The 12,997-nt window shown below is 41.1% G+C and overlaps 1 protein-coding gene across 1 annotated transcript in view; it reads left to right on the top strand.

Moving 5' to 3' along the window:
- The window catches only part of COL4A6 (collagen, type IV, alpha 6), a 383,431-nt gene that overhangs the window by 348,083 nt on the left and 22,351 nt on the right, over nt 1–12,997 (top strand). Inside the window, exons 21-27 of the mRNA XM_014538830.1 lie at nt 2,536–2,696; nt 3,204–3,383; nt 4,256–4,439; nt 9,876–9,947; nt 10,263–10,370; nt 11,791–12,012; nt 12,410–12,571. Coding sequence (XP_014394316.1) covers nt 2,536–2,696; nt 3,204–3,383; nt 4,256–4,439; nt 9,876–9,947; nt 10,263–10,370; nt 11,791–12,012; nt 12,410–12,571 — 1,089 coding nt within the window. The remainder of the gene's footprint in view (nt 1–2,535; nt 2,697–3,203; nt 3,384–4,255; nt 4,440–9,875; nt 9,948–10,262; nt 10,371–11,790; nt 12,013–12,409; nt 12,572–12,997) is intronic.

Genomic DNA, 12,997 nt, shown 5'->3' on the forward strand with positions numbered 1-12,997 from the left:
TTGAATTTTTTGGAATAGTCTGAGTAGGATAGGTTTTAGTTCTTCTTTGAATGCTTGGTAGAACTCCCCTGTGAAGCCATCTGGTCCAGGACTTTTGTTTGTTGGAAGTTTTTTGATCACTGCTTCAATTTCTTCCATAGTTGTCAGCTATTCAGGTTTTTTTATTCTTCTTGGTTAAGTTTTGGAAGGTCATATTTTTCTAGGAATATGTTCATTTATTCGAGGTTGACAAGTTTGTTTGAATACTGGAGTTGTGATTCTTCATATTTCTGTGGGGTTTGTTGTTATTTCGCCTCTTTCATTTCTGATTTTGTTTATTTGGGTCACCTCTCTTTGCTTCTTGGTGAGACTGGCTAGATGTTTATCCTTTCAAAGAACCAGCTCTTGGTTTTGTTGATCTTTTGTATTGTGTTTGTTTTGTTTGTTTGTTTGTTTGTTTGTTTGTTTGTTTTTGGTCTCTATGTCATTTATTTCCACTCTGATCTTTATTATTTCCTTCCTCCTGCTTATGCTGGGCTTTTCTTGTTGTTCTCTTTCTAACTCTTTGAGATGTAGGGTTAAATAATTTATTACCATTTTTTTCTCGTTTTTTGAGGTAGGTGTGTAGAGTTATGAACTTCCCTCTCAAGACTGCTTTCACTGTGTCCCATAGATTTTGGATTGTTGTGTTTTCATTGTCATTTGTTGCCATGATGCTTTTTACTTCTTCCTTGACCTCTTTGGTAACCCAATCATTGTTTAATAACATGCTATTTAGTCTCCAGGTGTTTGATTTTTTTATTGTTTTTATTGTAGTTGATTTCTAATTTTATGCCATTGTGATATGAGAAGATGCTTGATATGAATTCTATCTTCTTGAATTTGAAGAGACTTTGCCTGTGCCCCAATATGTGGTCTATCTTTGAAAATGACCCACATGCAGTTGAGAAGAATGTATATTCTGTGGCTTTGGGGTGAAATGTTTTGAAGATGTCAATTAATTCCATCTGATCTAGTGAGTCATTTAGGATTGATGTTTCTTTGCTGATTTTTTGTTTAGAAAAATTTTCCAGTGATGTTAGTGGGGTATTAAAGTCCCCTACTGTGGCTGTATTGCTGTCAATCTCTCCCTTGATATCCTCCAGAAGTTTGTTTTTTGTTGTTGTTTTTTTAATATATTTGCGTGCTCCTCTATTGGGTGCATATATGTTTACCAGAGTTATATCTTGTTGTTGAATTGCTCCCTTTAATATTATGAAGTGGCCTTCCTTATCTCTTGTTATGGCCTTCACTTTGAGGTCTAATTTGTCAGATATAAGTATTGCTACCCCAGCTTACTGCAGTCTTTTCCGCAGCTAGGGTTCAGGAATCTTGAGAAGGTCTGTTCATAAATGGATTGAGAGACTAGACAAGAAATATAAATTTAGGAGACATGGGGAACCAGGAGGAAACCAGCTCTCTAGTGAAGTGGCTCCCCAAATCTCTGGACCCATGACTTTTATTAACATATTTTGCCCTTTAGCAAAGCAGATATACACATCAAAGGTAAGGTTTGGTAAACAATAAAGGACCATCAGGTTGGAGGAACTGCCCTCAGCTGTCTGACAGCAGGCAATAATATGCAGATCTTCAGCCCTGCTGAAGGTGTCCATCAGCCTTCTGATGAAGTTCTCACTTTTATTATGCTAACTACTGTACTTAGCCTTAAGCAGCAGCTTTTTTTTTTCCTTTTCCTTTTCCTAAAAAACCTTTTTCCCTCCCTTTCCCATCAGTCTGTGTGAGTCCTTTGTTCTGAGGTGGGTCTACTATAAACAGTAGATATATGGGTCATGTTTTCTTATCCACTCAGGTTCTCACTTTTATTATGCTAACTACTGTACTTAGCCTTAAGCAGCAGCTTTTTTTTTTTCATTTCCATTTGCCTAAAAAACCTTTTTCCATCCCTTCACCATCAGTCTGTGTGAGTCCTTTGTTCTGAGGTGGGTCTACTATAAACAGTAGATATATGGGTCATGTTTTCTTATCCACTCAGCTACCCTATGTCTTTGACCCTTTAGGAACTTAAGGGAACTCAAAAGTCACCCATGTTGTCCCAGATTCTTATTTTCCTGACTTGAAGCATGGAAAGTATAGGTGGCTGGGCTGTAGGGTTAGTGACTTCTTGGTACCTATTCAAAGGTGCTTTGCTGCAATCTCTATTGTTAATTTATTTGACATTTGTCTCTGTGTACAAAAGGCAGGGGGGAAAGACATTTTTCTGAAGAGAATCTTTAAGTGGCTTGGATTCCAGACTGTTAGCTTGTTAGTGTGGGTCAGTGGTTCCCAACTCTGCTACACATTAGACACACTGATGTTTAATTAGTTCCAGACTAATTAAATCCAAATCACTAGCACAGATGTACTTTGATATAGAGGAAACCTAGTTTATTTAAATCTGTTCACAGGCCTTTTTATTGTCTCCATGGACTTAAATCACAAATTACCATGGTCAGGTCTTCCTCTCTTTTTTTGGAAAAAAAGCTCACTTGTTTAATATTGTCTTTTATTTTCTCCCAGGGGACTCGGGATTTTGTGCTTGTGATGGTGCTATCTCCAACAGTGGACCACCCGGAGAGCCAGGCCCACCTGGGCCACCAGGTCATATAGGCCTTCCAGGCCTTAAAGGAGCCAGAGGAGATCCAGGCTCTAAAGGCACACAAGGCCCATCAGGGTCTCCAGTAAGTCTGGCCAAACTTTGGCCCCAAGGGCACAATGAGAGCTCTCAAGTGCCCCTCACTCCTCACCAACTACTTTTCTAAAATACATTAAAAAATGGGGATATAACAAAGCTGCAGGTTTTTTATCTGTAATGTGAAATATTTGGGTAGATGATCTCTAAAATTCCTTTCTGCTTTAACCTACCTATATTCCTTCCCTTCCTCCCTCTCTTAATTACCTCCCTTCCTTCCACAAAATCATTTGCATTTGCCTAGCACTGTGCTGGGCCCGGAAGATAAAATTGGAATTAAGACAAGGTTACCATCCTCAAAGATTTCAAAATTTAGAAAGAATAATAAAATAAAGTCAATTATAATACAAAATGACAACATAACCAAGTGCCCAGAACAGTATTAAAATGTACCTAAGGACCTGCTTTAGGTAAGACTAATGTTAGTTGCTAGAATTCTATGAAGCGTGCTCATTCCCATTTGTCTCTTGATGATTCCCTTTTGTCTCTTTGTCAGGGTTTATTTGGGCCTCAAGGTCCTACAGGTCCCAAAGGAGAGAAAGGAGAATCAACCCTCAGTACAAGATCAGGGAAGCCAGGGGAACAGGGTGATCCTGGCCCTCAGGGGCTCCCTGGAGAGACAGGAATACCAGGCAAGGATGGATTACCAGGTTTACTAGGTCTGCCAGGCTTTCCGGTAAGTTCATTGTTTTTGGATAATTAGCTCTATAAATCCTCACACCTGACTTGGGGAAAGGGCGATTCTGATTGACACTAGACCAGCCGGCCCATTTGAAATGAATAAAACTAAAAAAAAAAAAAAAAGACCGTACCCTTTTATGTAATGATGTTTACTTTGAATTTATATTAGTTCACACAAACACTCCATCCATGCTTTTGTTCCGACCCTCCGGTCCAGTTTAAGAACCCATTGTGGCCCTCAAGTCAAAAAGTTTGCCCACCCCTGCACTAGAACCGTACCCTTTTATGTAATGATGTTTACTTTGAATTTATATTAGTTCACACAAACACTCCATCCATGCTTTTGTTCCTCCGGCCCTCTCCAGTTTAAGAACCCATTGTGGCCCTCGAGTCAAAAAGTTTGCCCACCCCTGCACTAGACCATGAGACAGGGTAAAACATCTCTTCCTCTGCCGCGGACAATTTTTGCTCTGTGTTTTTCTTTTCTTTAAAATGGAAATCTTTTTTTCTAAGTATTGGTCATTGTTTCATTTGATAAATGCCAGTAACAATTGACCATATCGCTTAAAAGGCTTCAGCTTCTCAGTAGCTTTCCCTTGCAAGTAATCCAGCTGCTTTTTGTGACCCCATGGATTGTTATCCTGCTCCTGTTTTCTGCCCCTGCCCCCACTGATCTAGATAATTTGGCATTATCAGATCACCCAGGATTGACAAGCTTCTTCATCCCCACTACCTAAACTCAGAGGACTTAATTGATAGAGTGATAGAGAACTTTAACCCCCAAAAAAGTATTAGTCACACTGGTTACCTCTTTCTTATTGTTAGAGGACTCTCCAGATAAGTCTCTAAATTGGGCTTTTATTCTAGGGTGATGCTGGACAGGGATTCCCAGGTGAAAAGGGATTCCCAGGGCTTCCTGGAGAAAAAGGTCATAGTGGTTCTCCTGGACCCCCAGGAATTGGGCTACCAGGATCTCCTGGACCTCGTGGACTTTCTGGAGATCAAGGAATAGATGGATTACCAGGGAAAACGGGCCTCCCTGGGCCTCCAGGTGAGTCAGGGAATCGGATAGCTTTGGACTTGGGAAACTAACCCCTTGTAGAGTATACAAATAACCCAGCTGCATGAAATGTGTCAGAAGAGGAGACTTGGTTATAATCAATACTTTTAGTCCTCTAAGTGTTTTCATGTGGAAAAAGTATTATAATTGTATTGTGGTATGCTTACGCAGAACAATATGGATTTCAGCTCTACTTAGTGAAAAACTTCCTAACAGAGCAGTCTAAAAATGTAACAGAGCTGCCTTGGGAAGTTATGACCTCATAATCCCTGAAAATTTTCAAGCAGAAGCTAAATGACCATTTATTATGAATGTCATTGTAGTAATGAGTGGGATACTGGACAAGGTGTCCTATACATTGTGTGGTAATATCATCAGCAGGGAAGAATCTTTCCTTGATTCATGAGATCTCAGATTGAGAACAAAACATAGTTGTACCTCGTGTAATCTCCATTTTATATCTTAAATTCCTCCATTTATGTAAGTTCTTTTTCTACTAGAATTTCAGGAAATATAATGAGTGACAGTCCTGCTTATGGATTTTAAAGGTGATATGTTAATATCATGCCATCTTCCATACAGCCAGAACAGCTCTCTGTCCCAACTTTTATGTTTCCACAATCTTTGTGTTTCCATTAGTGGTATCACACACCTTATAGTCATCTGAAGTTTGAAAACTTAACATTTATCTCTTATTCTTCATTTGGAATGTTTTTATATTCTTCCCTTCCTCTTCTTGCTATTATGATATCATTATTTCATGCCTCACTTATTAAACACCTATATGCTTGTTGGAATAAATATATGGTTGAAAGGACAGGTGGAAGGATGGATGGATGAACAAGTGGGTGGATAGTTAGGAGACTCAATGACAACAACTTGCTAAGTAGTTTCTTATCTCCTACATCCAGACTTTTCCCACTCAATACTACTATGAACACTGCTGCCAATTTAATATCTATAAAGTACTGATATCATCATTTTACCCCCTAGTCCAAAGCCACAAGTGATCTCTACTGAATAATGTCTGAATTCCTTTGTAGCCTTACCTTATCTCACAGTCTTCATGATTTAAAATAAAACACCACTTACAACAACAGTATTTTTCACTATCCCCAAACACATGTTCAATTCTAACTCCAAGATTTTGTCCATGTTGCCTTTTTCTGGAATACCCTTCCTCTCTTCTCTATATGGTCAGATCCTACCCATTTATCAGGGTTCAATATAAGCCCTACTTCTTCTACTAAGCCTTCCCTTGACCCCCACAGATGTCATTGCCACTTAAATTATATAATTATTTCCATTAATGCTTTCACTTTTTCCAACTGAATTATAAGCCTCTGGATACTAGGGAAGGTGAGTAATACTTTTTAGCATTTCTCAACCTCCCTCTTATAGTAGAATTGTTCTATAGGAGACTAATATATATTTGCAAAAGAAAGGGCCTTCTCAATAACCAAGGGGTTATTTCTTAGACCTGTTTCTCCTCTTTCCACCTTGTCACATTGAAGAAATACCTAAAAAGGGAGAAAGACACCAGGTCTGGAAAAATTATATTTGTTTTAAAATCTAATTTTGTGAATTTGTAGAAGAACAATAATAGTACAGGTTAAAAATTGATGATTCAAGATTATTAAAAATCAAATCATTATTTCAGTTCACACATTCCTATGAAAGCTGTGAGAACTTTTATAAAACAAAATCATTCTTCCCTTTGGACGTTTTGGTGTTATCTATAGCTTTGCTTCCAGCTCTGTTCTCAGAGACATTATTCATGGTCATTTCACTGCCCCTCCAACAATTGGATCTTGATTCTAAGTCAACACATTTTGCAGGCAACTAAGTTTTAAACTGAATTATAATAACATGTGGGTATCCCGGGCTGCAGATAAGACTTTCCTTGGGCCTCAAGGAACTTCTGTTCTGTCCTGGTTTAATTTTCTTCTTTAGTTGATTGGTCTAGTTATAAAATTACACACACCCAAATTTAGATATTCTCAACATTCTAACTGAGTCAACAGAATGAAGCCCATGGGACCATTTCTATCCCAAACTTCACTAGTCACTGGACACAGAAAGTTCTTAGGAATATAGTGATATAATAATTATAGTCTATGAGATAGCTTATACAGAAAATGTTCTTGTTGCGGTACCAAGACTCCCCTCCTCCCCCCTGGCTACCAAATTACTTCAATTAAGAGCATTAGCTTTCTTTCCACACCATTTTACCAACATATAACCTGTAGACCCCAGACATTTGCATTGTAGCTATTGCCATGAAAAAATGAATATATTGTTCCTAAATGTACTCACTTCAACGAGTGGTGGCCCAGGCTAGGACAACTGCCTTGCCAGGAAAGGGGATGTAGTCATCAGAAGCCTTTCAACCTTGTAGTGTGAATTATTATAAAACCTAACAAAAAATGGGCTGTTTCCAAAGAAGTTCTGATCCAGATGCTCATACTAATACATCACCTTCATTATTATTGAAGCAGTGCCCTTGATACTGTAAGGGTACCAGCTCTCTCCACTCAATCCAGACAGGGAATTTGATTGGTGGGTATACCTGGGCTGCAGATAAGACTTCCCTTGGGCCTCAAGGAACTTCTGTCCTGATTTAATTTTCTTCTTTACTTGATTGGTCTAGGAGGTGACTGCTGCTGCAGAGGAAAGGATGGTAAAGGAGACTTAGACACTGAGGGAGGTGAGAGCTAGCTAGGTCAGGAGGTTCTCAAACACCAATGTTAGGGGGAAAAATTCATTTTTGTTCACCTTTACCTCACACACTCACAATGGCTTGAGCACTACACTGAGCAGCCCGTGGTTGGGGAGGGGTGATCCTAAGGCTGGGGTGCAAAGGCTAACATGAAACTGCTTCAGAGGCTCCTTGGCACATACCTTCTGGGAGGGAGTACAGGGTTAAGCAGGCATGCAGTCTCTAGAGGGGCTGGTTTCCTTCACCATGCATGCTGATGGCTTGCTGTTCTCTACCTTGAGCACCTTCATTTTCTGAACTTAGCTGGGGCTATAACTTGCCTTGAGAGGTACCTCAAAGGACCCATGTATGTCTGATATTTATTAATTGGGCCCAGAGTAAATTAAGATGTTAGAATCTTGGTAACCAGAGGTGCTTTTTATTCTGAGAATTTTGGCGTTAATTGGGAAAAGTCTGAATAATTAGGTCATTTGTTACATTTATAAAACAGAATATGGGTAAAACCAAGTTTTGCTTTGTTGGGGAGAAGGCTCTGAAATCAGGAATGTAAAGTAGAAGACAGGGACATAAAGTAAAAGAACCAGGTACCAGTATGACTTAAAGTTCTTACCTTCTCATGATGTTGACCCTCTGCTTTAATATATATGGTGTGTGGTGTGCAGGACTGGCCTGAGGCAAAAGGGAAGTATGTCCTTAATTTCTTCTGGTTTCTATTTATCTTCCCTTTTATCATTATTTTTCCTATTCAGATGCCTGTCCTCTGCCCCATCCTCTAAAGGTTTTGTCTTTATCTGGCTTTCACAAGTGAAAAAAAACTATGAAACTGATCTGATAAATTAAGGATGGATGGATTTATGTTTGGAGTCAATCCAGAGATAACTGTATTTTACCCAGTTTGTTTCTTAAGACATAAAGCAACGAAATTGCAGTGTTTGACACATTGAAGCCTATTGAAATTATTGGGGCAAGAGAGTCTTCTGCAGGATCCCTCTCATGATACCATCTAGGAGGCAGTTTTTCAGTCTAGTCCAAAGGACTTGGGCTGGAGGAAAGAATAGGATTGGCATGTCATCCTGAGGTGCTTGCCCATGGAGCATATTTCCATAGTGGAAATAACCCTCAGAAATAGGTCCATCATCTCAGTGTCTGGCAGGATCACGATGAGTGTGGCCACCTATGGAGGAAGATCAGGCCTATGGCCATCTCTCCACCTATGGAAATATGACTATAGGAACCTGAGGTCTAGAAGACAGAAAGTTGCTGCCCAGGCTAGAAAGTAGTGTCACTAACCTGACTGAGGGTAGAAACCAGGGATGACCTTGCAGGAGTTGTTCTAAGTACTTTTTCTTAAGTAAGATAATAAAAAACTATTATTCATTAGGCACATACCAGGATTCTAGGCACTGTTAGCATTTTGCATATAATCCTCACAAACACCATATGAGACAAGTAGCTCTCATTTACATGATGCTTAGAGAGGTTAAGTATCTTGGCCATACAACTAGTTAGTAGCGCAACTAGGATACAAACAGGTCTGTCCAGCTTCAGAGCCCACCTCTTAAGCCAATACATTATATTGTTTAATTTTCAGTTTTGATTTAGGAATAGAACAAGTAGGTTAAAAAGGCCATCAAGTCTTCATAGTAGAAAATAGAAGTGGGATTGGAGGAGAAATGTCATCCAGTTGAGTAAGCAGTCTGAATCATAGGTTGTATACATATCTTTTAAGAAATGAAGTTTAAGACTGATTTTAAGTACAGGCAAAAGATGTAGAAGTTTATTAGAACTGTTAGCTCCATGCTTAAAGCAGACCTTGAGGGATTTTTTTTAATGAATAAGCAAGACTAATTCTAATTAGCATAGCAATTGTTTGTAAATGGAACTTGAGGGAACCAACACTGAATTTGTTCACCAATATTTTATTAAACCTCCCCTCCGTGATCTTATAGACTCTTTATATTTACATTATGAATAACCAATGAAGAATTTGCTAGAAGAAGGGCTATGCATGCCAATTCTAATGTCTTGAATATTAATATTGACTGCCCCTTCTCCTTCTGTGGCAGAGTTGGCAGTTTTAGTAAATGTGGAGCTGAGGGAAGGGTCAATGTTTGTCTGTTGTGGACAAGAGAATGGCCTTCAGTGTTTGGCTGGTACAAATCTATAGGTATATCTGACCAAGAACAGTCAATAGACTTCAATAGATTCCAAATGAGGTGTGTCGAAAGAACTCACTCCAAAAATTGGGAAGACATGTGAACTTGAGGGTCTTGGCTTCAAACCCTTGTAATGTGGGCATAATGGACCCTTAGGATTAACCCCAAGCTTCTATCCTAGGGAGAGGCTCCATCTGAGGGCAGGGTGAGCAGGCCATTGCCATTTGTTGCTGTTCCTGCACAGGTCACTGCTAGGAAATCTTCATAGGTAACATCTGCTACAGAGATGACTGCCTGGCACTGGACCCTGATGGTTTTGGAAGTGACACCCTGGTACCTGGACACTAGGGGCGTTCTTATCTGAAAGCAATTGCATTAGGGGTAACTCCCAAGTGCTTCTGATGTCAGGATTCTTCTGCATGGCCTCCAGCTTCTGGGTGGGAAGAACTTGGTTGTCCCATTTGATGGAATGGAAGTAAAGGAGCATGCTGTGGGGGGAAATCATTCCTGACTCAGTGGGATCACCAGATGTTTACCTGTTACCATTTACAGGTATCACCTTGCCTTGTATTATTCCTGGGCCATATGGTCCGTCAGGATTCCCAGGAGCTCCCGGATTCCCAGGTATGGAATGAGACCAGAGAAAGCCATGAGCATACTTGCCAGGGTCATGAGCCAAAGGAAGCAGAGTGTAGCCCGGTAGCATTTGGGGGTACACATTTCTCCTGAGAGGGCAGCCTTGAAGATTGAGAAAATAGAATGGCTGCTGGAGAGTCTCTCGTCAATGTTTCTATCCCTCTCCCTTCTTCTCTCTCTAAAATTCAATTTAAAAATATATAAAAAGAGATGCCCTCCAAGACACTAGGATTCTTGACTGAACACCACAAATCCTACCTATCCGCACTAACTCACCTTTTCCCTCACCATTTGGGTTTTCAGGCCCTAAAGGGGCCCGTGGTCTTCCTGGGACTCCAGGCCAGCCTGGATCGCATGGAAATAAAGGAGAGCCCGGCAATCCAGGATCACTTCACCTCCCTGAATTGCCAGGTAAGTAAATAAGCTCTCCTCCCTGCTTCTCCTTTTGTGTGAGTGTGTGCATTTGGATTGTAGTAGCAATCTACCGGTTGCAGGAAGTTAGGTTTGTGCTCTGGTGTGGTAGCCATCTACCAGTTGCAGGGAGTTAGGTTATGAGGGCAATAAGGGCCATTTGAGATCAGCTAGGACAACCTCTTCACTTTCAGATGAGGACATTGGGGAGCAAGTGAAAAGTGAATTGCCTGTGATTACAAAGCCATTAGTGACAGAGCTAGGACTCCATCAGTTTGTCTGGCTACCAGACCTATGGCAGTTTCCTGGATCAACTCCTTAAAGGTCAGAGAAATTCAGATGAGTCACAGAGAAGTTTTCCATTTCTATCCCTTCACTCACACGCTGATATTTCAACCTGAGTGTCATTGTTCTATACTGCACCAGTGGTTCTCAAACCTGGGCCAGCAGCAGCAGCATTACCTGAAAACTTTTTAGTAATGCAGATTCTTGGCCTCTTGGCAGAGCTACTGATCAGAAGCTCTGGGGTGGGCCCAGCAATCTGAGTTTTACCAAGTAACCATGCCCCAGGGGACTTAGTTTAAGACCCACTTCTGTTCTACAGCACAGAGATCATCTTGGGCTATGTGCCCTGGGGTTTATTGGTGCCTCAGTTCTTTCCATGACCCAGAAAGAGGGAAGCATGACAGCAGGAGTTTGACAACTCCAGTAGAGACTGGGCCTTTTATATGAGGTCATGGGTGTAATTCATCTCTTCAGCTACTGTAGGAGCCCCAGAGTTGCTGGGTTCTGCCCAAGGCCTGGCCTCAATGAGTTAGAACCTCCTCCAGGTCATATGGTGCAGTCCATGCCTCTAGGCAAGTCCTCCCAGGACCAGAGACTCCTGATCTTCAAGAGAAATATGAGACACACTATTATTCTTTTTAAATTTCAAGTGTATAACATAATAATTCATTATTTATATATGTTGTGAAATGATCACCATAATAAGTCTAATTACTATCCTTCACCATACCTACTTACATAATTTTTTTGTTGTGATGAAACCTTTAATATTTACTCTAAACAACTTTCAAACATGCAACACAGTATTATTAACTATTGTCACCATGCTATCCATTACACCCCCATGACTTATTTTATAACTGAAAGTTTGTACCTTTTGACCCCCTTCACCCATTTCCCATATCCCTTACCTCATATTTCTGGTAACCACCAATCTGGTCTCTGTATCTATAAGCTTGGGGCTTCTTGTTTGTTTTAACTTGTTTTATTTGTTGGTTTTGTTTTTTTAGATTCATGACACACATTATTGATATGTTCACTTTCATAGTAGAAAAAAATCTGTTTCAGATACCTCTACCCAGATATATGGCTTCTATATCTACATGGCCTTTTATTTTTGCCTCTTTACATTTAGGATTTACTGGACCTCGTGGGGATAAGGGCTTGCCTGGGTTTCCTGGGCTCCCTGGAAAAGATGGCTTGCCTGGCAAAGTTGGCAATCCAGGTTTACCAGGTTCAAAGGGAGTCCCTGGTGACATCTTTGGTGCTGAAATTGGTGCTCCGGGGGAGCAAGGCCTACAGGGATTGCCAGGGGACAAAGGATTTCCTGGAGACTCTGGCCTTCCAGGACCCAAGGGTGACTCTTATTGCCTCACTTATTTAACAATTAACAGAAAGCCTTTCTGTAACCAGTATACTTGCATGAACATTTGCATGAATCTGGGGCGATGGGTTAATAAGGGGATTAAAATGAAAAGTCACTTTATTCTGTCCCTCTCTTTGGGGAATTTTTTTTATTAAATTGCCTGAATTTATTCTCCTGTCTTAGTAATTCCAGAAGTAACCATAATAAATAGTCAGGTCTCTTGCAAAGCCTCTTATTAACTACTGGGAATAGCAACAATGCTGGAATTGAGACTACAGTGGCACCTGGGATACATCTGGGACCAGCTTTTCCACTGGCAGTTGGTTTGGTAATGTGGCCCTGCCATCACTGAAACAGGCTATGCTCATCTATCCCTTCCTTTCATTAGGTTTGTCTGGGAAGTCAGGATTGCTAGGTCCCAAAGGTGAGCAGGGCAGCCCTGGAACACCAGGCCACGTGGGACAACCAGGTATCCCAGGGACTGTTGGTTTACCCAGCATCAAGGGCAAACCCGGGCTACCAGGAGCACCAGGCTTTCCAGGCACTTCAGGTAGGTCCTTTGGAGATGAAAACCCAGCTTGCCAGACTTAAGCTAGGCCCTGGGCCCTGGTGCCCTGATGGTGAATAGCAGCAGTGTGACATGGACAGAGTTGAGAAGGAGACCACTTTCCTAACCTCTCAAGTTTCAAATCTCAAGTTGCCCTCAAATGCCAAGCAGAACAGATTTCTGCAGTTTAGGTTCCAAAATATTGCCACAAATCCCACCCTGATCCTCCCCCATGACCTCCCACCCCCTTATCATGCTTCAGCCTCCCTCCTGCCTTCCCTTAGAGAAGCCACCCTTGCTGTGGAGGGGTGTCTAGCCATCTCCATTGCCTTTACTGGGGCCCTAGGAAGTCATTGGGTTGAGGGAGAAGCTCAAGCAGAGTGTGACTGCATGGTGGCCTCCCTCTCAGGGGAGAATGTCTCTGAGGTC

Source organism: Myotis brandtii, unplaced genomic scaffold (assembly GCF_000412655.1).
Source record: "Myotis brandtii unplaced genomic scaffold, ASM41265v1 scaffold199, whole genome shotgun sequence".
Taxonomy (NCBI): domain Eukaryota; kingdom Metazoa; phylum Chordata; class Mammalia; order Chiroptera; family Vespertilionidae; genus Myotis; species Myotis brandtii.